At 43.9% G+C, this 24653-nt stretch overlaps 1 protein-coding gene across 1 annotated transcript; it reads left to right on the top strand.

Moving 5' to 3' along the window:
* Positions 1–832: 832 nt before the first annotated feature.
* On the top strand, positions 833–22951 carry REM1 (RRAD and GEM like GTPase 1). Its single transcript, XM_089513487.1, has 5 exons — positions 833–904; positions 7167–7539; positions 8834–8916; positions 15492–15702; positions 20058–22951. The coding sequence occupies exons 2-5, from the start codon at positions 7179–7181 to the stop codon at positions 20333–20335; spliced, it is 933 nt and encodes a 310-aa protein (XP_089369613.1). The 5' UTR covers positions 833–904; positions 7167–7178; the 3' UTR covers positions 20336–22951.
* Positions 22952–24653: the final 1702 nt, after the last annotated feature.

Genomic DNA, 24653 nt, shown 5'->3' with positions numbered 1-24653 from the left:
CAGTTCGACACCACTTTAACTGCTATGGAGCGGTTTGGAGAAAGGGGCCACCATGCGCTGGACCCATTTAACCTGAGTCTTTTTGACGCTGGTGTTTTCCGCATCCTTTTGGATAAACGCTTCTGCACAAGTGTGAACCCAATGCGGGTCGGAATCCCTTTAAACTGGCCCTTCAGCCGGCTGGAGCAGGTCCATTTTGAACTGACTGATTTGTAAATGTGAACCACAAGTGGGTTATTTTAATGCAATCGGGGCAGATGTAGTGGGAACCACACTCCGCTGTTGAAGTGGTCCATCGATTCGGAATGCAAAGCGATGGATTTGTAAGTGGGAATGAGGCTCTCTGGCCAACTCTGCTGTCCCTGGATCCACTTGAGAGAAGGAAAAGAGAGTCCAGCTCAACATCAGGAGGAACTTGGACAGTGGGACACCCTCCTTCCTTGGAGGATAGTGGCATCTCCTTCCTCGGAGGCCTTTAAGCAGAGGCTGGATGGCCATCTGTCAGTGAGGATGCTTGGATGGAGAGTTCCTGCATGGCAGAAGAAGGGGCTTGGACTGGATCAGGACCTTCTTGGGGTCTCTTCCAACTCTAGGATTCTAAGGAGGAAGGCTTGGCCTGAAAGGCTACAGTCTTGCCACAAAAGTTTCCATCGGGGCAACACTGTTGTTTCCTCTTGCAAAACTCGGAGCTTGGCTTAGGGCCAGGCCAAGAGCTCACTGCATGCTCAGAGGCACTCTTGGCTCAGGGCAGGCCGACCACCCACCTTGCCCAGCAGGGGGCGTGTCCCTCCAGGCTCCTCCTCCTCCTCCTTCCTTCCATTTAAACAGTGCACCTCCCTTGTCCCGCCTCTGAAGCGCGATGGAAGCGGAGCCGGAGGAGCCCTGAGCGCAGCCAGTCCGGCAGGTGAGCCTTTCCCCTTTTCTTTCCTCGGATCTGCAACGAAAAGGGCCCCTCTCCACTTTGGGAAGTTGGGACCCAGGTGGGAGGAAGAGTGCCCCTGGGCATGGGCAGAGTGCCTCCCCGAGGTCCCTCTCCCTAGCTCTCCTTGTCAGACCTTCTGGGCTCCCAGCAAGCAAAGCTGGGGATGTGTGTCTCTGTGTCTCTGTGGGGGTTGTTGTGGGACTGCACCTCCCAGCATCCCCAGCCAGCCTTGCCAACAGCTCAGGAGGAAGGCTTAGGCTTAAAAAGCTGGGGGCTCCCCTAGTCCCCCCCCCCTTCCAAAAAGAGACATCAGAGCTTAGGGAAAGTTACTTTCCAAAACGAGGTTACTTAAGTTACTTTGCAAAAAGAGTTTGGGGAAGTTACTTTCCAGAAAGAGGCATCAGAGCTTGGGGAAAGTTACTTTTCAAAAAGTAACTCGTTCGCCCTTGCTTGGTTGGGGGATGCTGGGAGTTGCTTGCAATCTGTTTCAAGATTGTATTAATCTGATGCTCTTTTAATGCATCGGATGGTTTTTAATGGGACTCTGTCTTTTTTAATATTGGAAGGCGCTCTTGAGTCCCAGTTTTGGGAAAAGGGTGGGATACAAACATATGTATTATTATTATTATTATTATTGTTATTGGTTCCAGGATGGTGCAGGAAGCCAGCCAGGTCCCCCTGTTTGATTCTGCTTTGATATTGTAATAATGGAATGCTCTTTTAATGCATTGCTCTTGGATTGTTTTCCCCCATTGGACTAGTCTCTTCCTATTGTAAGGGGCACTTGGGGAAAGGGCAGGATACAAATAAATGTAGTATTAACGCCAACGACAACAACCGGGGGACTGTGTTGCCTTTGACCCCTCCAACCCTACAAATGTTGGGAGATTGTCCAGGGTTTGGAAGGCTGGGTTTTGCATCTCTAGTTGTGGTTTCCGCCACAGTCAAGGGAACGGAGGCTCTTTGTACATAGACACTTAGGAGTTTATCACACTGGGGCTAATTTCAACATTAAAGAGAGATTAAAGCACATTGGAAGCATCCCGCAAATAAAGCAAAAATGGCGAGTAATTGCACAAATGGTTATCACATGCAATTGCGCAAATAAAGCGATATCGGAAATGCATCGTTGCTAAAATCCCAAAAGTAAAAGGGTGTGTGTTAATGCTTCATTGTGACCACTTTAGTGGTGGGTTTAGCGCAACGGCATGTCAAATGGTTTTGCGTAGGGACACACAATTTTTCTGGGATATTCACAGGATGAACTTCCTTAGAAGAGACCCCCAGGAGGCATCCAGTCTGACCCCTTTCTGCCATGCAGGAATACCCAGTCGAAGCGCTCCTGACATGTTCAACATCCTCAAAGGATGCTAGTCCTGGCATCAAGGTTGTCAATGGGGGCCTGGCTGTGGTCCTGGGGACAGTTTCTGGATGTGTGCATGTGTGTAATCCAATGCCAGCTCAGTGGTGACAATGGCGTCTTTCGTTGCAAACAACTTTCCTTCTGAATTTTTAACCATGTTTTGGAGAGGGCAGCAAAAGCCTGCCAAGGCATTGGGTTACTGGGAGCATGATGAAACCAGACCTTGTATTGGAAAAATAAACACACACACACATATACACACACAGATGAACATACAGCGTGCCCCATTGTGTTTCACAAAAGAGACATTTGGGAGAGAAAGGGAGTAACTCTGAGAATGTGTTTCAAATGTATTTCTTTTTTAAAAAAAGTTAAATTTCATATTCAGTACTAAGGAATGTTAAAAGTTATAACACCTTTCACAGCATTATGGCTATGCGATGTTCAGGTTTATTACTAAGCTAATCCTTGCACTGCATCTTCAGCCTTAAAGATAAGCAGCAACAAAAAAAAACCCCTTGTATCGGAATTGTTTGTGTTAAAACAATAAAAACAAATCTTAAAAATTACCATCCAAAAATCTGCAAGAAGCACAACTGTCAGGAACTGGGTTTGTTCTCGGTTTTCGACCTCAGTTCCCAGAATCCCCGGCCAGCTGGAGTTGCAGACTGAAAAAAGTGGATGGTGGTGGTGATTTCTTTCTTTCTTTCTTATTTGTTGTTTATTTGTATAGTGCTATCGATGTACATGTGCTCTACAAACAGTTACAGAATAAAACATTTATAACTCTTCCCATAATACAAAATACTAAAATACAATAGAACACACACACACACAAAATGCAGGATAAAACAAAATACTGTAGATCTGCAAGCACTGTATTTGAAAGCTCTTGGAGGCTTAGCTAGCTGGGGATGCTGGGAGATACAGTCCAAACCCCAGAACAACTACTGGTTGGAGGATTTGGGTAAATTCTCATTCAAAAGCCAGAACGTTGCAAGCTGTTCCAAGAATAGTTGAGGGGGATTCTGGTAGATAGAGTCCAATCTCCAAGACATTTGCTGGATGAAGGATTTGGGGAAGCTGTCATTCAAAAGACTTTAAAAGTTATTTTATTGTCTTTTGTGCAATTATTATTATTATTATTATTAGGCTTTATTTACAAAGCACTGGAAATGTACACAGCGCCGTACATACAATCCATTAAAATTAGATGAAATAAACCTGCCTGTATGGCGTACCTTCTACGAAAATAATTAAACAGAATCCATATTAACACATCTTAACATTCAAACAATAAAATATAGCAGACAACACGTTAAAATAACATTGGATAAGTTTTAATAAACCTAAAGAGGTCTATTTGAAGATGCAAAGTTGTGTGTTGGGGGGGGTCTCTTCTTTGGTTAGGGTACCCCAAATTTCAGAATCTCCTCAAGTCTATTCAGCAGGTGCTTTAGAAACGTTTTCTGTCCATTCCCAATTGCAGTGTACATCTTTTGCATTTTTTGGGTTCCTTTGTAGCCTATCAACAAAGCCTGGTTGCGCTTGGAGACGTTGGAACGGCTAGGCCTTCTAAACCAGTAAATCTCAAGTTTTATGGGTTTGTTTTTAAAAGTGAAAATGGATCTTCCCCGACTGTTCTCTTTCTCCTTTTGCAGCGCAGGGGAAAATAAGTTAGTTGGATGAGATGAATGAGACCACACTCCAAAAATGAGGACAAGTTGCACATCATCCTTTTCAAATCTGTTCCTGGCACCCATTTATTGATGCATGTCTAGATCGCAATCCCCCTCTGGCACCGCTTGGCAAATTGACTTTTTTCTTTGGCATGACAACTCCCAGCATCCCCCAGCTGGGGCAGGGGGGTTGGGGACATGGCGTCCCCCAGACGTCCATTTTCTAGATTCCGTTCCCTGCTATCCTTTTACTTGTCTTTGCTGAGAGGTGGGGTCTTCTTTGTTGGAGGTGTTATAAACCGAGGCTGGATGGCCACCTGTCACAAGGAGTGCTTGGATTGTGTATTCCTGCATGGCAGAAGAGGGTTGGAATGGATGTCCCTTTGGGGTCTCTTCCAACTCTAACACACGGCTCTGTTTTTGGAGTATCCACATTCTACACCAGGAATGGCAATTGTGCAGCCCTCCAGATGTAGCTGGACTGCAATTCTCAGCATTCTTCACCACAGGCCCTGCTGGCCAGGACTGCTGGGAGTTGCAAAGCCAGCATGGTGTTGTGGTTTGAGCACTGGACTATGACTCTGCAGACCAGGGTTCGAATCCCTGCTCAGCTGTGGAGACCCATCGGGTGGCCTTGGGCAAGTCACACTCTCTCAGCCTCAGAGGAAGGCAAAGGCAAATCCCTTCTGAACAAATTGTGCCAATAAAACCCAGTGATAGGTTTGCCTTAGGGTTACCATACATCAGGAGCAGCAGCAGCAGCAACAACCCATCCTTAATGGACTAATTTGAAATTCATGTCTCAATTGTTCATAGTTTTATTTCACAAGAAACTTCTCCCCATCCAACAAAGAGCACAACATGATACTAGGAACACACTGCCTACTGTTTTGTTATTTGTGTGTTTATTGATCTAATTGAAAGATTTATGTGCTGCCCTATATCTAAAGATCTCGGGCTGGCGTAGCATCAAAATCTTCATAAGCAATTAAAAACCATTTCAGACAGTTAAAAAAACTGAAAAAGACTCCTTCCTTGGAGGTCTGTAAACAGAGGCTGGATGGCCATCTGTCAGGGATGCTTTGAGTGAGAGTTCCTGCATGGCAGAATGGGGTTGGACTGGATGGTCTTTGGGGTCTCTTCCAACTCTAGGATTCTGTGATTCTATGATTGAAACAGTCTAAAAGTATATTCAAGAATTCTGAGAAGTTAAAACAGGACACCTTAGAATCTGTTAAACTAGTTTAAGAGGTGTAGGAGAGCACATTTGTAAAGCATATTAAGTTCTTGCATATAATAATAGATTGCACAGTACCAGTGTAAAATTTGTGCCACAGAAATATCTCCCAAATGTTCAATCCATCCCTCTGGGCACACTGTCCATCTTCTATGGCAGTGATCGGACATGTAGAAAGTGTGGCCCTTGGGCCATATCTGGCCCCCAGGGATGTTTTTGTGGCCTTTAACTCCTCCAGAATCCTTAGATCAACCTTTTTCTGGACAAAGAAGAGGGCGAATTACTGCTCCAAGAAAGCTCCAAGTGGAACATTTACTTTTCAGATATGAAGGGTTTAACATCTACAAATACAGGCTGAGTATTCCTTATCCAAAATGTTTGGGACCAAAAGAGTTTTGGATTTTGGATTCCTCACCCCCTCCTCCAGATTTTGCAACATTTGCACATTTATTTATTTATTTATTTATTTATTTATTTACGGTATTTATACCCCGCCCTTCAGCCCCAAATAAATAATAATAAATAAAAAGTTTATTTATGTACCGCCCTTCGAAGCATCAGGGCGGTTTACAACAGTGCAGATACAATACATAAAATACATGAAATAATAAAACAAAAACCACAAACAACAGTGCAATTAAAATAAGACTCCTGCCAGGTCTTCAATGCTGCTAGTAGAAGAACAAGGGGGGGGGGGGGGAGAAGGGCATTCAAAAGGGAGGAGTCAGGGGTATACCTGCTTGAAGAGGAATGTTTTTATCCCCTTCTTAAAATGGGCCAAGGAGGTGGCCGAGCGGAGCTCAGTGGGCAGCAAGTTCCAAAGGTTCTCTCATATATACACACACACACACACACACACACACACACACACACATATATACATACAAATACACACCTTCAGGCTAGGTATATATGAAACATACATTAATTTAATCTTTAGACTTGGGTCCCATCTCCAAGATACCTCTCATTGCAAAATCTGGGAGGAGGGATCCAAAATCCTTCGGTCCCAAACATCTCGGATAAGGAATACTCAACCTGTATATGTATACACACACACACACACACACACATCTTTATTGCTGTCACAAACACCATAACAACATAGTTAAAAGGCAAAGAAAAAATATGTAAATAAAAGAACATGACAACGTAAAAGAAAAAACCCATATCAAACATTACAAATTACAACAATTAAAAAAGATTTTTTCCAGTAAAAACGCAAAACACTTATATGATGACTTCCTTCCATGAAGACCATGCTATCACTGACATCAGTTGTTCTATCTTGTACTAAATGTAATTGTATAATTCAATTTTTATCCAAAAATCATGCTTTACCTTTAGTACGATACAATAAAGTAAACCTGAAAATGTATTTATAGCATGATTGCAATTATTTCCGTTTCCCAATTTTTTTTTAAATTGTGCACACAGCAGAGTTTGTGTGCACTTGAACCACCAGAAAGCAAAGGAGTCGCTATCTCACCCACCCATGAAAAAAAGGTTTGGGATTTTGGAGCATTTCAGATTTTCGGATAAGGGATACTCATCCTGTACCCACTTTTGAGAACCAGAAGTAGACTTCTAGGCACTTTGGGCTTTGGGTTTTATTTTTTGCGGTAGTCGCTGTGCAACCCAGAGGGTTTCGGTACATAAAAGTGGCCCACTGGAACTGTCACAGTTGCCCACTCCTCTTCTATAGCCATCATGCCCAATGGGTGGAAAACTGGCGTTGGAATCTTCTCCGCCCATCCCTTAGTTTTAAGTGTTGTTTAGATGGAGGATTCCCCAGATGGAGTGATTTATCCTTGTTTGTGCTTCTGGGCTTGTTTCCAGCGCAGACAAGAGAAGCAGAGTTGCTCTAAGAACGGTTGCTTCTTTGCCACTACGAAACAGGCTGGGCACCCCTTGGCAAAGAGTTGTTCTAGACTGGGACTGATTCTCTCTCCACTCTTTTGGTAGAAGAAGAAGAACATGACGCTGAACACCCAGAGAGGAAGAGGAGGAGATGCAAGAGATAACAGCATGAGTCCTGCCCAGAGAAGAGCCAGCACCCCTCTGCCCGTCTCCTATGGCTCCCGTTCGGGGATGTTAAGCCTGTGCCCAAACCGGGCCAAATCCGGTCACCCGCAGCTGGGACAGTCCTCCTCCTGTGAGCCCAGGGGGTCCATCCCTGAGCCCCGGGACAGCTGGTCCTCTGAATCCTCCGATTCGGATGAGTCCTGGGCATCTTTGTACCGCGTGGTGCTTCTGGGCGACCCTGGGGTGGGCAAGACCAGTTTGGTCAACCTTTTCGCTGGCGTTCAAGACAAAGATTTGCCGGAGCAACAGAAAGGTAGGACTGGCAGTGATTTAGGAGGACTGGGAGAAGATTTGGGGGTTAAGGTGCAAAGCAGCAAAGCTAGACCTTGGAAATAATTTGGAGGGGTGGCCTACAGCTTCCAGAATCCCCCAGGCAACCGGGAGCTATAGTCCAAAAATGAATGCTTCCAGGCTCTGCAAAACTAGTATTCTGTTGAACAGGGGCACCATTAGGAGAATAATGGACCGCACAAGATAACACCTCAGAGGGGATGTCACCTGGTGCATTGGTGGGAAAGGGTGCCAAAGTTTGGTTCTGGTGGCTTTGCTGGCCGGACGGGAAAGGGAGTATCCTATGGAATCCTGGAAATTGTAGTTTTGCAAGGTCTTTACCCTTCTCTGCCAAAGAATGCTGGTGCCTCACAAAACTACAAATCCCAGTATTCTGTAGGATGGAGCCAAGGCAGTTAAAGTGGTGTCAATCCAGTAGCAGAAACTCCAGCTGCTGCAACGTTTTTGGTTTGGCATTATCCCAGTAGAACTGTTAGTGTCCTTTTGAGGCTGCAGTTCCCAAGAATCTTTGGGACAAGCCTTGACGATTGAACTAAAATGTAGTACAGTCAGACCTCCATATCCATGGGTTCATCCATAGCTTGAAAATATTTTAAAAAAACACATAAATTCCAAAAAGCAAACTGATTTTGCTATTTTATATAAGGGTCACCATTTTATTATACCCTTGTATTTAACGGGACTTCAGTATCCATGGTTTTGGTATCCATGGGTGGTTCTGGAACCAAACCTCAGCGGATACCAAGGGCCCACTGTATGGAAGATCGATTGGGAGTTTTTAATTTGTACAAACCCTGGAGACAACCAGGGGCCATTGTCTCTTTCTCAGCCTGTTTGTGATCTTCCCAGAGGCAGTTGCCTATTTTGGACTACAGGTCTACCACCTGCCCCAAGATGAAAGGGGTACCCTTACTCCTAGCTGATCCTGGCTATTGTCTGGCTCTTTTGGAACAACCTACCGGAGGAGATCAATCTTATACCTTCTTTGGAAGCCTTCAAGAGGGCATTGAAGACGGATCTCTTCCGGCGGGCCTATCCAAAGGATCTCCTCTAATCTGATTTTGAACATCTGAATATGATGACTCGATTCTTACGATTGTGAGCAATACTGTAACAACTCTTCCCCTTTTTATTTTTGATTGATGTATTTTGTATTATCTATGTATTTTAGAATGTTTTTACTGTTGTAATCCCGCTTTGATCTGAAGGGAGAAGCGGGAGATATAAATAAAATTTATTATTATTATTATTTTCAGAGGACACCTACGAGCGCACCTTGTCCGTGGACGGCGAGGAGACCACCTTGATGGTGATGGACACCTGGGAGGCTGAGAAGAGGGTAGGTGTCTGATTTGGTGGTCATCCACTGAGATCCAACCATGATGGTGCACCACCAAGTCTAAGACTCTCTAGTCCTGGGAAGAGATGTATGTAGAGAGATCTTGTAGCACCTTTGAGACTAACTGAAAGAAGGAGGTTGGCAGCATAAGCTTCAGTCTACTTTCTCAGATGCTGGGAAGAGATGATAGCTCACAATTTCAAAGTCTATCAGGTGTTACCAGCTAGTAATTCCCAAACTCAGGCTTTCCAGGTGATTTGGATTTCAGCTCCCAGCATCCCAGACCATTGGCCAAGATGACTGAAGCTTCTGGGAGCTGAAGTTTGGAGAGCCAAAGTTTGGGAATCATTGGAGGTTCTGACCATCAATGAATTGGTATTTATCCAAGAGTCTCTAGGAGTCAGTGAGATCTTGGATAATGGGGCACATTCCAAGCAATACTAGTTTTTGTAATGGTGCCACTGGGATCCTGTCTGTGGCAATTTCATTCAGTTGTTTGGCCATACCTTTGGCAGCTGATCCCAGAGCACTGTTCACCACTGGAACTGTAGTTGTTTTCTTTGCTCAAGTCTGTCACCCATGACTGCATCCACACTGCAGAAATAATCCAGTTTGACACCTGCCAAGGCTTGGTGCTGTGGAATTCTGGGAATTGTCATTTTGTGAGCTATTTAGCCTTCTCTGTCAGAGAGCTCTGGTGCTACAACAATTACAGTTCCCAGAATTCCATAGCATTGTGCCATGACAGTTAAAGTGGTGTCAAACTGGGTTATTTCTGCAGATTTGTCATGTGCCTTCAACTTGAATCTGATGTATGGCAATCCTATTGTAGCAGAGAACAACAACAACAGCTTTTATTACAGTCAGAAAACCCTTAGGTACATGTTAAACATATAGACATGTTAAAATAACATTGTAAAACATACGATTTAAAACATATAGGTCTCAAACTGGATTATTTTTGCTGTGTGTTTTGAACCATTATTCCATTTCCAAATATATCTGCTGGTTGCAAAACATCATGATAATAAAAACAAGGATAGATATTTGTAGAAGTTCTTGAATTTTTTTTAAAAGGTTGCTTCTGTTGCTGTCACATGAGCCACAAACATGCATAATATGAAATCTAATTGTATTAATTAATAGATGTAAAAACAACCAGCATGTTAATAGCCATTGGGCAGAACTAATTGTTATACATGCGCAGATATTATAGTCTTACGGGATTGAGCAGCAGAGAATAACAATTTAGCCACTGCTTCCATTGATGCTTTTCTTGGAAAACCTTAGTAAGTACAAAGGGTAGGGTACTTCAGGGTTTTATTGGCCAGATTTCTAAGATTATTATTATTATTATTATTAACCTTTATTTATGAAGCGCTGTAAATTTACACAGCGCTGTATATACAATCTTTTTGACTGGCCTTACTTTAGGCTGAGAGAATATGACTTGCTCATGAACCCCCTGTGAGTTTCCATGACTGAACAAGGATTTGAATCTGGATCTCCTGGAGTCCTTGTCCAGCCCTCAAACCACTACACCATGCTGACTTCAAAAATATATCTAGGGTTTTCTGGCCAGGATTTATTCAGAAAAAAAGAGAATGTAATTGCCTTTTTCTGAGGCCAAGAAAGAGAGATTTGCCCAAGTTCACCCAGTGGGTTTTTATGGCTGAGCAGGAACCCTGGTCTCCTTGTGTCCTGGTCACCTAAACCACTACACTGGCCCTCCGCACAAACTGCAACTCCCCAAATCCCCCAACCAGCATCACCAGCCAGCATGGCCATTGGCTTTCTACATCCCTTTTACTGCTTTTAGCTTTTGTATTGTATTAGCATTTAGCCAGCGTGGTGGTGTGGTTTGAGAGTTTAACGATGACTTTGGAGACTGGGGTTTAAATCCCAGCTTGATCATGAAACCCCATTGGGTGACCTTGGGCAAGTCACGCTCTCTCAGCCTCGGAGGATGCCAGTGCCAAACCCTTTCTGAAGAAACTTGCCAAGAAAACCCCATGAGCTGGAAATGACTTGAAGGCACATGACAGCGCATCGCCATTGTTTAGTCAGAGCTTGGGGAAGGTTACTTTCCAAAAAGGGTCACTTGCCCCCAAGTCCTACCATTTCAATAGAGGTCTCTTTTTTTATGTCTAGGCTTTTTAGCAATGGAGAATGGCTCTCTCTCTCTCTCTCTCTCTCTGTGGTGTGCCATGCTTGGCTTCTGACTTTTCCCTCTGGGTATCCAGCTTGGGAAGGCAAAATGCAGAGTGCGATGGGCCATGAGTTTGATTTGCCATGACAATGTGTCCGTCCTCATGGGCCAACGCACTTGCTCATGGGTACCACTTGTGTTCTGCAAGCGAGCATCCAATCGATTGGTTTTAATTTGCCATGCCGTCTATCTCAAAAGCGTTGGGTCGAGTGACAATCAATTCAGAACAAATGCAAAACATTCCATTCGTTGGAGAGGTGGTGTGGCAGTTGCGAAGTAGCATGACAGAACATTACCATAACTGAGGAAGAAGCCATAGAATCATAGAGTTGGAAAGGGCCTCAAAGACCACCTAGTCCAACCAACTTCTGCCAGTGGAGGCAGCCACCTGCGAAGCAGTCTTCAGAGGTGCCCAACTAGGGTCTGGGTAAAAAACCTCCAACAGAGGAGAATCCACCACTATCCGAGGAATTTTAGTAGTCCACTGTGATCTTACCTAAAATGGGCTTTAGAATATATTGTTGTTATTGTGCACTTTCAAGTTGTTTCCGACTTACGGCAACCCTATCACACAGTTTTCTTGGCAAGATGAGGGATTGCCCTTGCCTTAGGCAGAGGGTGCATCTACACTGTAGAAATAATGCAGTTTGACACCACTTGAACTGCCATGGATCCACTGTACAGAATCCTGAGATTTGTAGTTTAGTGAGAAACCAGCACACTCTGGAATATTGTGTGTTTGACTAAATCATATCATGGTTTTCTCCCTGCATGATCCAAGGTTGCTGCGTCCTGCATCCTCAGACTATTTTACAAACGTAAATCCACATTTAGAAGAGATCTTTCAGTCTTAGATGCTCTCTCATGGTGATGATGTGATGATGATGATGATTTAAAGTATTTCTGTATTGCCTCCCAGCCCACAACACACAAGGGCTCCTGAGGCGATGACCAAATAAAAACCATCAAAGCAATATGAAGATTTAAAACATGCCTTAAAATTGCCTGAAAATACTCTTTAAAAACTCCTAGAAACAATCTAAAAACAATTTTAAAACAGAGATGTGGCGTTAGATTTACTGTATTCTCCTTTGGTGCATTACATTTATGCTAGGTTTGTTTTATTTTATTTAAAAATAGCTTTTATAAATTGCTTAGAGTTAAAAATAAATCAAGATTCATAATTTACAAATAATTGGTTTTGTAGTGCATATATTAATCAGAAAAGTTGGGAATCTGCCTTGCGTGATGCTGGGGCCCTTTCACACTTCCCATGGTGTGCATCTGCACTGCAGAAATATTCTGGTTTGACACCACTTTACCTGCCATGGCTCAGTGCTATGCAATTCTGGGGACATAGTTTCTTGTGGCACCAGAGCAAGGGGTGCCGCAACAAACTACCAGTTAAAGTGCTGTCAAACCGGATTATTTCTGCACTGCGGATGCAGCTGATGATAGCGCTGATCCGTTTTAACTGCCCTGGCTGTCTTCCAGGGCTGGCTGCCTGGTTTAAACTTTGGATTAAACCAAATGACTATTTTAAAAAATAAGACCCTATTTTTAAAAACATTATTCTTTTCTTTTCTTTTCTTTTTGAATTCTGGTTATTATTACTGTTTTCCAACTCTCTTACTGGAACAGCAACGACTGTTTGAATTTAAGCATTTCTACTTTCACAGTCTATTGGCAGCTGTTCAATGTTAGACCAGTATTCAGTATCAGTTGCTTCTTTTTAATCACTTTATTTTATAGGGCAAGAAATACCATTCAAAAACAAAGCCTTCCATTAATATAAGTTCAACCAAAACAACTTGCTTTAAAATAACCTATTCAAAAGAACTTTAATTTATTTAAGCAGGTGGCCATAACATCAGAACTGCATTTTGCTACTTAATTGTTGGATTTAGTCCTGTATTGGTGTGGTCCTATACTCCTATATCTAGGCTACCAACTTGTCAATATTATTCCCAAAGCTTTACCGAAAGATGTAAATCATATCAAAGCCTATTTACTTTGGATTGCTAATGTCAGAAAGCATTAAAACATGGCTGATCAAGCAAGTGATATCGGAAATGCTTTGTCACTGAAATCCCAAAAGTAAAAAGATGTGCGTTAATGCTTCTTTGTGACCACTTTAATGGCGGGTTTTGTGTGAAATTGTTTCGCGTGATTTTTCCAGTATATTACAGGATAAACTCCCAATCTCCTTCATGTGATAAACCCCTATGTGCATATCCTTCCTTCTCACCAGAGTTGGGACTCAGTGGTAAGGGACAATGTACTCTAAACATGCCTAGATGTACCCTTGAATGTATTTCTCTTGATATTTCCAAAACTGGTGCCCTGGCTTTCTAAATACATTCACCTCTGGCTTAAACATAACATGCTAGAGGAAATGCCCCTTGTGCATGTTATGGGTTGAGATAGGATATTCAGTTGGCATCTACTAGTAATCTGTTGAGTCCCACCTGTTTTTGGGGGTCTCCCCATTGGAGGGTGCCCTTTTGGCTTGAGTGCCATGCCTTCGTCTGAACAGGCAGACTTTGTGATTCAGAGGAGAGCTCCCAGGGCTGGAGTTGGCACTGCCAGGTCAGCAGGGAGACTGGGTCAAATGCAGCCCAGAGGCAAAAAAGCTTTTAATCTGCAGATGGTCAGTTCAGCCAGGTGGAAAGGCAGCAGCACTTCCCTGCACATGGTTGATGGCAACATAGAGTGGATGGGATATCTTTTTGTCACTCAAAGCTGGAGACAGCACCCTCTTCTCTCCCCCCCCCCCCCCCCATGTGCCCTGGACCATATCCATTGACTTCAGGTCTTGATACAGCCTGGCCATTTTGCAGCTCAGTTTTCTGATCTTGGGCCAGGATATATTCATTTTAAGGCTGCAAAAGTAGTGCTGTTGTGTATGCATTTGGCATATTTGGTAGCACAACGTTGCCATTCAACGCAAGGGTTGCCTACTACAGTCATCATGTAATTCCACAGATGGGGATTTATGCTACACAGCCCCAGTATGAGAGCTCAGCCCAAACCATAGAATTGGGAGAGACCCCAGATACAGAAGGCTAAATATTTTATAAAACTACAAATCCCAGAATTCCATAGCATGGAGCCATGGCAATTAAAGCATTGTCAAACTGCATTAATTCTGCCATGCAGATGCAGCCAGAGTTGCCTGATGACAGGGACGTAGCCAGGATTTTAGGAAGGGGGGGGGGTCCAGACTAAGTGCCACCATTATAATGGGGCTTGGGTGCAGCGGCGCAGCAGAACACACCATTCATTTTTCTAATGGAAGGGGGGGTCCGGACCCCAAGATCCCCCCCCTTGGCTACGTCCCTGCTGATGACATCCGTGGCAGTTGAGTGAGGAGGGAGTCAACTACAGTTTCCAGAATCCTCTAACCATCACACTGGGAGATACTGAGAGTCGTAGTCTGCAAAATTAATTTTCCCCACGCTCTTAGAAGGAGGCTCAGTTTCCAATTGATACTGAACTGACCAAACCTAAATATCCTAAAGGGGCCAGATCCCATCTGATCTAAGCAGGGCCAGCCCTTGTTGGTACTTGGATGAGAGACCAAGTACCTTCCTCTGAGTTGTCAGAGGAAGGAACTGGCAAATCTACACCAGAATATTCCTTGCCTGAGAAAATCCTATAGAATTAATGGAGTTGCCATAAATCAATGGGTGACTTGAAAACACATACAGACAAACATAAACATATTGAATTGCCCCGGAAATTGTACATCGAGGAGATGGAGCATAATTTTATGCTCACAGAATTAGGCAATGTCTGTGCAACACCACATTGTCAGTGACTTATGATGTTGTAAAACCAAATGTGCAATCTGCACCCATGCACACTGTGCCTTTTCATGTGTGCTTATGCCGGCACCATGGGCATGTCCAGTGTCCAATGGCATTGCATGAGCAAACCCACCTTGAACTGAATGTGGAGGTTCAGCATTGGACAATAATATCTGACTGCTTTCGTAAGGGTACTTAATACATGTCTAGGATACTGGCAGTATTCTGACCATTATATTTGTCTATAAAATATAAGCCAGTCTTTCATATATATATATATATATATATATATATATATATATATAGGCATATTACAAATACACCTAGAACAGTTTGTAGTCAGAATTTTCTTTACGTATCTTTGAGTACTTGACATATTTTATTTTGGCAGAAGCTTTCACAAGCTTTTCAGGAGTACTAGTTCTCATCTTGAGATGTTGGGACCTTGTCCATCTTTACCACTATTTCCTGCCCTTGCATTGCTCAATGTAAATCTTCAAGAGCAGGACTGCTCCCTTTGGTTGCATTGCTCAGCTGCTCTTTTCCCCATTCTGCAGCTCCCAGAAGAGGCGAACTGGTTCCACAACTACTGCATGCAGGTGGGCAACGCTTACGTCATTGTCTACTCCATCACCGACCGAGGGAGCTTTGAGAGCGCATCGGAGCTACGGATCCAGCTGCGGCGGACTCGCCAGGCAGAGAACATCCCCATTATCTTGGTGGGGAATAAGACTGACTTGGTGCGCTGCCGGGAGGTTTCCGTGGAAGGTGTGTAAGACATTCTGTCAAGAATGATCCAAGAAGGTAGCTCAGTGTTGCATTGTTATTGTTGTTATTAACTTCCTTCAAGTCATCCCCAACTCTTGGCAACTCTGTGGATGATTCTGCTCAGGTCCTGAAAATTCAGTCCCATGGCCTCCCTGAGTCCAACCATCTGGCATGAGGTCTTCCTCTCTAGCATTATTGAGTTTTCCAATCATGCCTTTTCATGATGTGGTCAAAGTATGACAGCCTCAATTTGATTATCTTGGCTTCCAGGGAAATTTTTGGCTTTATCTGCTCAAGAACCCACTTGTTTGTCTTTTGGGCCATCCACAGCATCCTCAGCACTCTTCCCCAGCACCACCGCTCAAAAAGGATGATTTTCCCTCTTATCCATTTTCTTCACTGCCCAACTCTCACATCCATACATGGTGATGGGGGATGCGATGGCTTGGACGATTCTAGTTTTAGTCCTCAGTTGTATACCTTTACACTTCAGGATCTCCTCTAGTTCTTTTGTAGCTGCATACCCTCCAACATTTTACAGCTGAAAACTGAGACAACTGTGGCCAAACAACATCAGAATGTGGTCAAAACTGCAAAAGTTATTAATGAGAAAGAATATTGTAGATAAGCTAGAAGAGGCTGCAGCAGTAACTTTTGGAACCCCAACATTTAGTGCACCATGGTGGGAAAAGAGTTGGAAAAACCCCACCACTTTTACTAAAGAAAGGAATTCCAGGCTGGTTCCAGGTGGGCTTTTTTGTTGGGTGCCTCCGTTGTCATCTCATTGGCTTTCTTTCTCTATGAAATGGTCAACCACAGCTACTGTAGATAACAACCCTTTTGCTGTTTCTATGTTTTCGCTTCTGAGCCGGGAACTCATTCTAGCACTCCCCCAGTCCATACTGTGCCCCCCCCCCAAAGTATTTCTGAACAAAGGAAATGCCTTCAGATATGGGACTTGCTCTGAAGCATTGCTCAGGGGAGCCCAGCCTCAGAACCTCTCTTTGGGCATGCGCATTCACACACCCCTCATACACATCTAGGCATTTCCAGGAGCTTCATTGCTTATTTTAAAGATCCAGGATCTCTTTGCTTGATGGGAACTTGGTGTTCCCACAGGAGTAGCGGGTAGGGAGCTCCCACATCAGTGCAACAGTGAATCTACTCTTGGTTGTAATCTGAACCTATCCAAGTGCTGAACATTACTCCCAAAAGAAGTTCAATACCTCTGAAAGCTCTTTAGTCTAAAACCTGGAGGAGATTCTTCACTCCATGCCATGGATGAGCTCCAATCCCTTCTATTGCACCTGACCCTTTTCTTGTGGCTGATAGCAGGTATATCCATCATGGGACACTGCTAAGGCTGCAGCCTGAGAGCCACGTAAATTGTTGTTGTTATTGCTATATTTATTTTTATCCTGCTATTCCCCAAAATCTGGAACACAAAGAGTCTTACAAATTAAAAAACAACAACAATATAATTAAAAACATGCAAAAGTGGGTGTAAAATGAAATTAAACAAGTGTATATTAAAATGCATCAGTCATTAAAACAAAACTCAATTTAAAAGATAAATCATTTGACTTAGTTGGGTTTTTAATCGTTTTTAAAAAAGAGGCATTGCCAGTTAAACAGGCAGCAAAACATTTTCCTCCCTTTTCAAATGATAATGGCTGTTTTCTGCTTTTATTGTTGGCAAGCTTGGGAGTACAGTGAGCTGGGAGGCAATGCAGAAATACCTAAAGTAAATGCTGTTTCCAAAGAAAGATATAAAAATTGCTGGCACCATTTCAAAAGAAGTATTCCCCATTTGTCCTCTCTTACAGCAAGAAATGCCTCTTCCGATAAGGGTGTCATTTGTCTAAAAGCAAAAAGAAGGATAAGGATTGTATTATTCTTTCTAAACTTGTGCTGTAGCAATACATCTTGAAGGGTAAGCACTCACTATGACAGTCTCCAGAGCCACATCTCCAAAGCAAATCCAAAAATGGGGAAACCTCTGAAAAACCTGTGTTCTTCTGTATCAACAAACTAGTCCTAACTCTTTTGATCATCAGCATCAGCATTGTTATTCTTGTTATGATTAGCTTTATTTCTATGCCACTTATTCACCAAAACAGGGACGCCAGCTGGCATATAACTTACAACACAATACTGTTAAAGCATACAAAAATGAAACTTTACGATGTAAAGCAAATGGTTCAAAACATTAAAAACAATTTTTAAAAAGCAATATGGTTGAAGCAATAAATAAAACAGGGCAGCACACTCATTAAAAACTTTTTCTTTGGGAACGTTCCATTTTCAAAAGCCTGTCAGAATAAAACAAGTGCCAACAAAAGCACCTCAAGGAAGAAGTCGTCCAGGTCTCCCAAGGAAAGGAATTTTGTAGAATCACAGAATCATAGAGTTGGAAGAGACCACAAGGGCCATCCAGTCCAAGCCCATTCTGCCATGCAGGAACTCATAGTCAAAGTTGTTGCTTTCCTTGATCTAGAAGATCTGTAGCTTAGGAGCAGCCACCCAAAAGACCCTGCCATGGGTTTCCCCTAGTCTTGACTGTGAAGGTTGTGGAATGGAGAGAAGGTCCTCTCCTGAAAAGCTCAGGGCAACACCAGGTTCATCTCTACCAAAAGCAGTTCATTTGAAGTGGTATTGGATCTTGACTGCAGGCAGGTTTGTATGGGAGAATACAGCCCTTCAGGTAACCTGGTTTAATTTTCTGGGGGTAAGAATAAACCAAAAACTGATGTATTTTTAGCCTGAACCCCCTCTGAAAGCCAGGATGACAAAACTGAGGCTGTCCTACTTTGGCCATATCATGGGAAGGCAAGACTCAGTGGAAAAAACAATAATGCTAGGAAAGATGGAGGGAAGTAGAAACAGAGGAAGACTGCATGCCTGATAGATATACTCTTTTAAGGAGGCCATGCATATGAATTTACAGGACCCAAGCAGAATAGTGGAGGACAAGAGGTCTTGGAGATGTCTTATCCATATGGTCATCATGAGCTGAGGTCTATTTGAGGGCACCTAACAATTATTATTATTATAGTGGGCCCTTGGTATTCACTGGGGTTTCATTCCAGGACCACACTCCCAGAGATACCAACATCCATGGATACTCAAGTCCTATTATATACAGTGGGGTATTATTATGATGATGATTTTATCATTATTGGTATTATTATGATTATTATTATTGTGGGCCCATGATTTTCGCTGGGATATGGCTCCCTTGGACATCAAAATTTGTGGATGCTCAAGTCCACAGGAGGTCATGGGCCTGTAGTACCTGAGCAGAGAGGTAGAGGATAGGGGCCTTGGAGACAACTCATTCACAGGGTTGCCATGACTTGAGGTGGACTCAAAGGCAACTAACAACAACAACAATGGTGCAGAAAGTGTTCAGTGCATTTAGGGGTGATAATCAAAAACAATTAAATGGGGATGTTTAGGGTTCTAGGTCAAGAGATGTAATCGTCTAGATCAAGGGAAGTAATAGTGCCACTCTATTCTACTTGGGTCAGGCCTCACGTGGCATAATTCTGTATCCAGTTCTGGGCAGCACAATTGAAAAAGGATGTTCAGAAGCTGGAGCGTGTTCAAAGGAGGGTGACTAAAATGGTGAAAGGTCTGGAAAGACTTAGGGAGCTGGGTATGTTTTGCCTTGAGAAGAGACAGTTAAGAGGTGATATGATAGCCCTGTATAAGTATTTGAAGGGATGTCATTGAGAATGGAACAAGCTTCTTATCTGCTGCTCCAGAGACTAGGACCCGGAACAATGGATGCAATCTACAGGAAAAGAGATTCCACCTAAAGATTGTGAATAACCTGCATGGCAGGGGGCTGGACTGAATGGCCCCTGTGGTCTCTTCCAACTCTACGATTCTGTGTGATTCTGTGTGTGAACCTCCTGACCGTAAGAGCTGAGTGGAAGATACTCCTTCAGAGAGTGGTGGAGTCTCCTTCTTTGGAGGTTTTTAAACAGAAGCTGGATGGCCATCTGTCATGTGTGCTTTGATTGTGTGCTCCTGCATGGCAGGGAAGTTGGAGACAATGGTCTCTTCCAACTCTATGATTCCAGAGCTTTGGAAGCCACACAAGTGGAGTTTAGGGGTCTCTTGAGAGCCTGCAGACTCTTCCTTCCCCAGAATCATAGAAGATACTCCCAAGGGTCATCCAGTCCAACCCTCTGCCATGCAGGAACACACAATCCAAGCACTCCCAAAAGATGGCCATCTAGCCTCTGCTAAAAAAACTTCAAAGTTGGGGACTCTGCCACTCTCCGAGGCAGCAGTGTCTTCCGCTGTTGAACTCCTGTGTTAATGGGTGGCTCCTTTTCTTTTCTCAGAGGGCCGGGCCTGTGCCGTGGTCTTCGACTGCAAGTTCATTGAGACATCGGCCGCCCTCCAGCACAATGTGACGGAGCTCTTTGAGGGGGTGGTGCGGCAAATCCGCCTGCGCCGGGACAGCAAAGAGGCCAACGAACGGCGCATGTCACTCTACAAGCGCAAGGAGAGCCTCACCAAGAAAGTCCGCCGCTTCCTGGACCGGCTGGTGGCCCGCAACAACAAGAAGGTGGCCCTGAAGGTCCGCTCTAAGTCTTGCCATGACCTCTCGGTGCTGTGAGAACTTCAGGAGGCCCTTCCAGCCTCCTCTTCTTCCTCTTTCCAAGGGTCATGGCCTCGGTCTTCCTTCCCACATCCACCTAGGGGTTTGCAAACTCTCTTCTTTGCTGGTGGCTCTTAGGAGAGGACCTGCTGGTAGAGGAAAGCAAAGGACAAGAGGCAGACAGAAAAACAGGTGCCGTGCATGGAGAGGGGCGTCCCCTGAGCTGACGCAGGACCCCAGAACCTTGGATCACCGGAGTGGCCACCCAGTACCTATGACTCCTTTGGAAGGCAGTGCATTAAACCAATCTTTGTGTAAGTTTCACAGGTGGTTGGGTCCATGAGTTTTCTCCCATGAATAGCGCACTGTGCAATGACATCTTTCCCAATTTTCCTGACCACAAAGGCTTCAGGGATTGCCCTCTTTGGCCTCTGCTGGATCTTCCAGGGTATCCAATATGTTTGACTTCAGGTCTGGGGTTTGTGCCACATTAGACTCCCCTCTTGGTGACTGCTTTGATTGTGTCTTTCATTCTGCAGGGTCTGTTTTACATTGGCAAAGGTGGATGAAGCATTACACTAAATGCACCATGGAAGGGGAGATATTGTTAGAAATAGGGCAACCACTTGTATTATAATTATCCGAGAGTTTCTGGATGGAAATTGTTTATCCAACTTCCTGCTTCCAAATGCTAAAACCTCTTTAGTTTAGCAGATAGAAGCAATGGTCCTCCTTGTTTTCCCCCTTTAGGTGCAGCAGAACTTTATACATACAAATGTCAGGACCAGGAGAAGAAATGGAATGCCTTCTATACTGCAGATAGTTGTAAGAATTAGGCAGGAATGTGAGCATCTGGGTGCAAACTTGGAAGGGTTACAATTTGGGGAGCTCAGTTCCCAAAATTTCTACCAGATTCTGGTAGCTGTCCCCTAAAAGTAGCTCAAGGTCTGATCTGGGGGCCTATATGAGTATGTTTTTCATCATCTACCTTTATGCACGAATGATGCCAAAATTAGAGTGTACTGAGAAAAAAAATCTGGTTTGTGATGAAGGTTGGAAGGTCCTGGGTATTATTCACACTGAAAATAATCTAGGATGAATCCATAAATCTTCATTGTTCACACATATCCCCAATGTACCCGATTAAGTTTGGGGGGGGTTGCCAAAAATCCACTTAATCCAGGATAATTGATACTGGGTCCCCTCCTCGAGGTTTTAAAAAGATCCACATTATCGGTAGTGTGAATAACCAATACAAATAGATCTGAATAGACCCAGGATAAAATGCTACATACCAAAAAGAAGGGTTCTGAATGCATTTGCATTGTTGACTCCATCTTTATTCAAATGCTTGCATGTGTGAAAAACTGAACTCGCATTGATGTGGTTCCATAGTGTGAATAACAAACCTGGAATGCGTGCGTGAGATGATTTGCATCGTCATGCTAAAAAAAGCAAGCTGTTGACTGACCCCCTGGAATATGGTGCAACTTCATGACTCTTCCCGGTCCTTTCTTCTGATCTTTAAGTGCTGCATTAGGTGAACACATCAATGGCAGTGACAGAATCAGCAGTGGAGATCCATCAGGAGAGATGAGACAGTTTGGGGTATTTCTGGCAGGGTCTCTGTGCCTTGATCACCTGCAGGATGGGTTGAATTTCAACAGGCAGAAAATACAATTTAAAAACAACAACAGAATAGGAATCGGATGAACTTTGCCTGGAGATCTTGTGAGCCTTTCAAATTGTTTGTGACATATGGCAAATCTGTCTCAAGGTTTTCTTGGCACAATGTGTTTTGAGGGGGGTTGCTCTTGTTTTCCTCTGAGGTTGAGAGAGTGTGACTTGCCCAAGATCACCCAGTAGGTTTCTATGGCTGAGCCTGGATTCAAACCCTGGTCACAGTCCAACATTCAAATTGCTGCATCACACTGACTCACATCAAGCTTCAAATCCCAGGAATGTACAGCATGGAGCCATGACAGTTAAAGCAGCATCAAACTGCATTATTTCTGAAGTGCAGATTAGATCCTAGTACTACGAATCTGGGAGAATCCTGGCTGAGTCATGGAAACCTCCTCTGCAGAAACTTGCCAAGAAAACCCCATGATAGGGTCATCATAAGTCACAAACAAATTGAAGGAAAACAACAACAAAGTCAGTTCTCAGTTGTTGGGGTGAGGGAGGCACACACAGAACATTGGTGGCTGAATGGAAATATGGGGAAATGGTCTTATTAGCATGTTTTTTAAAAACGTGAAAACATTTGAAATACAGGATGGTGCCAAGGATACTGGGGAGCGGTGCTCAGTATCCTGTAGGTAACAGGGGGCTCCTGGGGCCACCTTCGGCCCATGCTTAGTTTGGAAAGAAAGAGATAGCGGGACTTTGGAGAAGATGCCAAATCTGGGGCTGAGGATGGGGCAGGCAGAGGGGCTGTAGCCAGGATGGATGATGGTTTGGAGACTCAGCGGAGGCTGATCAGAAGCAGGCTGAGAGTTTCCAGCTGTATGTACAAATAACTTTATGGAGGGGGGGTTTCCTCTGGGAATCTGCTGCCTTTAAAAGAAGGAGACATCTGCCTTGTTTTCTTCCCATTGGCACTGCTTGTACATTTGTAAATAAAGCCATCCGTATGACATGTGGGCATCTTGAGCTTCTTTCCTCCAAATGAAACCAAAAAAAATGAGTGGTGCTGCCCTGTCCCCGATTTCCCTGAAACCCATTGCTCTGGGACACTTGCAGTGAGAGGAACCAGTGGCTTTATCGGAAAGCTGGGGCCAGCGCCAGGATGGGTTTCTCGGCTCAGGGACCGGCTTTTTCCTGGGGTCAGGTCAGAAGTTTCCATCACTGGTGGGAGAAGCGGTAGGGATTGTTTTAAGGAGGCAAGCCAAGGAGGAGAGGATAAGCTTGGCTGTTTTGCAGGCATTCATCTTGTCAGAGGAGGAACAGAGCAATCTCACAAAAACAAGCCATCCTGTGTGTCTTCCTCTTGCAGGACTGGCTAATGTTTTTTCGACCAACAGTTGGAAATGTTCAAGCTTTGGGGGACTCCAGGCTCCAGTATCCCCTGGCGAGGTTAGACAATGGGGGGAGTACTCAGAGTTGGGAGTCAAAAACTATGTTTCCCAAGCTCTCATTTGCAGTGTAGGCTTGAACTGGTCTGCTCCTGGAGAACCCTAGGGTATCCAGTGGGAAACAGTGAGTGTCAAGGGACACCATGAGAACTGTAACTTGTCTCAGTCATGGCACAATAGAGAAATAGTTGTGTGAATTCATGTGCTTCCATGAGCTTGTAAAGGGAGGGTGTCAAAGCCAAACACTGTATGGATTTTATTCAAATTGTAGTGAACAATGTCCATGAAGAATTAAGGTGAAGTCAATACATGGAAAGATCTTGTAGCACCTTTGACACTAACTGAAAGAAAGAAATGGGCAGCATGAGCATTCGTAGACTTCAACTTCCTCAGATGCATAAGGTGAAATCAAGCATTTCAAGGCAAGCCTTGCTTCATATTTTCTACCCAGAGCCTGAAAAGGCAACACTTTTTTTTTTGATTGCATCTTCCAGTGTTTCCCCCAAACAGCATGGGAGATCCAAGTTGGACTGGAACTGCACTGCAGAAATAGTGCAGTTTGACACTGCTTGTATTGCCATGGCTCAATGCTATGACATTCTGGGGTTTATAGTTTTGTGAGATATTTAGCCTTCTCTGTCCGACAGCTCTGATGCCACGGCAAACTACAAGTCCCAGGATTCCATAGCATTGAGCGGTGGCAGTTCAAGCAGTGTCAAGCTGCATTATTTCGACAGTTCAGATGCAGCCCAAGTTACTTTTCCATGCTCTAATTAGGATCCACCACTGAGGAATGGACTCTGGTGACCAATGGTGTGGGAACAGCACTCTGCACATGCCCTTACAACTCCAAGGACACAATTGTGGTACACATTCTGGAACCTGTTGACTTCTCAGACAGTTTTTCAGGGTTGTAGTTTAAAACAGGCAACAGTTTATCCATTACAATCAGGTGCGATAGTTTTGTTTAAGACTGGATATGCTGCAAACTCACACCAGGGATCTGAGCAAAGAGCACCCAAGCCAATTTCAACTTAATATTTGAGCTTTTTTTCTGGCTGGGCTCTTGTGCCTTTAGCAGTTGTACAATGAAACGAGTCCAAAACACACTGTGGACACAATCCAGTTTGAGACCGCTTTAACTGCCATGGCTCAGCGCTAGGGAATTCTGGAGTTTTGGATTTTTTTAAAAAACATTTTTATTGTACGTCAAACATCCATAAGTGATAAAAAGGTGAAATAATAACTTCAGTAAAAAT

The sequence above is a fragment of the Sceloporus occidentalis genome, unplaced genomic scaffold (genome assembly GCF_023333645.1).
Source record: "Sceloporus occidentalis isolate IW3139 unplaced genomic scaffold, rSceOcc1.0.p SCAF_3, whole genome shotgun sequence".
NCBI classification, from domain to species: Eukaryota; Metazoa; Chordata; class Lepidosauria; order Squamata; family Phrynosomatidae; genus Sceloporus; species Sceloporus occidentalis.
Note: the sequence above shows the minus strand (reverse complement) of the source record. Positions and strands in the feature narration are given on the sequence as shown.

What these genes read in the sequence shown, in the direction of transcription:
- REM1 (XM_089513487.1), top strand. Translation starts at nt 7,179, where the DNA reads ATGACGCTGAACACCCAGAGAGGAAGAGGAGGAGATGCAAGAGATAAC. An exon ending in CCTGGGAGGCTGAGAAGAGG is followed by an intron (nt 8,917 to 15,491) that starts GTAGGTGTCTGA and finishes CCCATTCTGCAG; the next exon opens with CTCCCAGAAGAGGCGAACTG. An exon ending in CCGGGAGGTTTCCGTGGAAG is followed by an intron (nt 15,703 to 20,057) that starts GTGTGTAAGACA and finishes TTCTTTTCTCAG; the next exon opens with AGGGCCGGGCCTGTGCCGTG.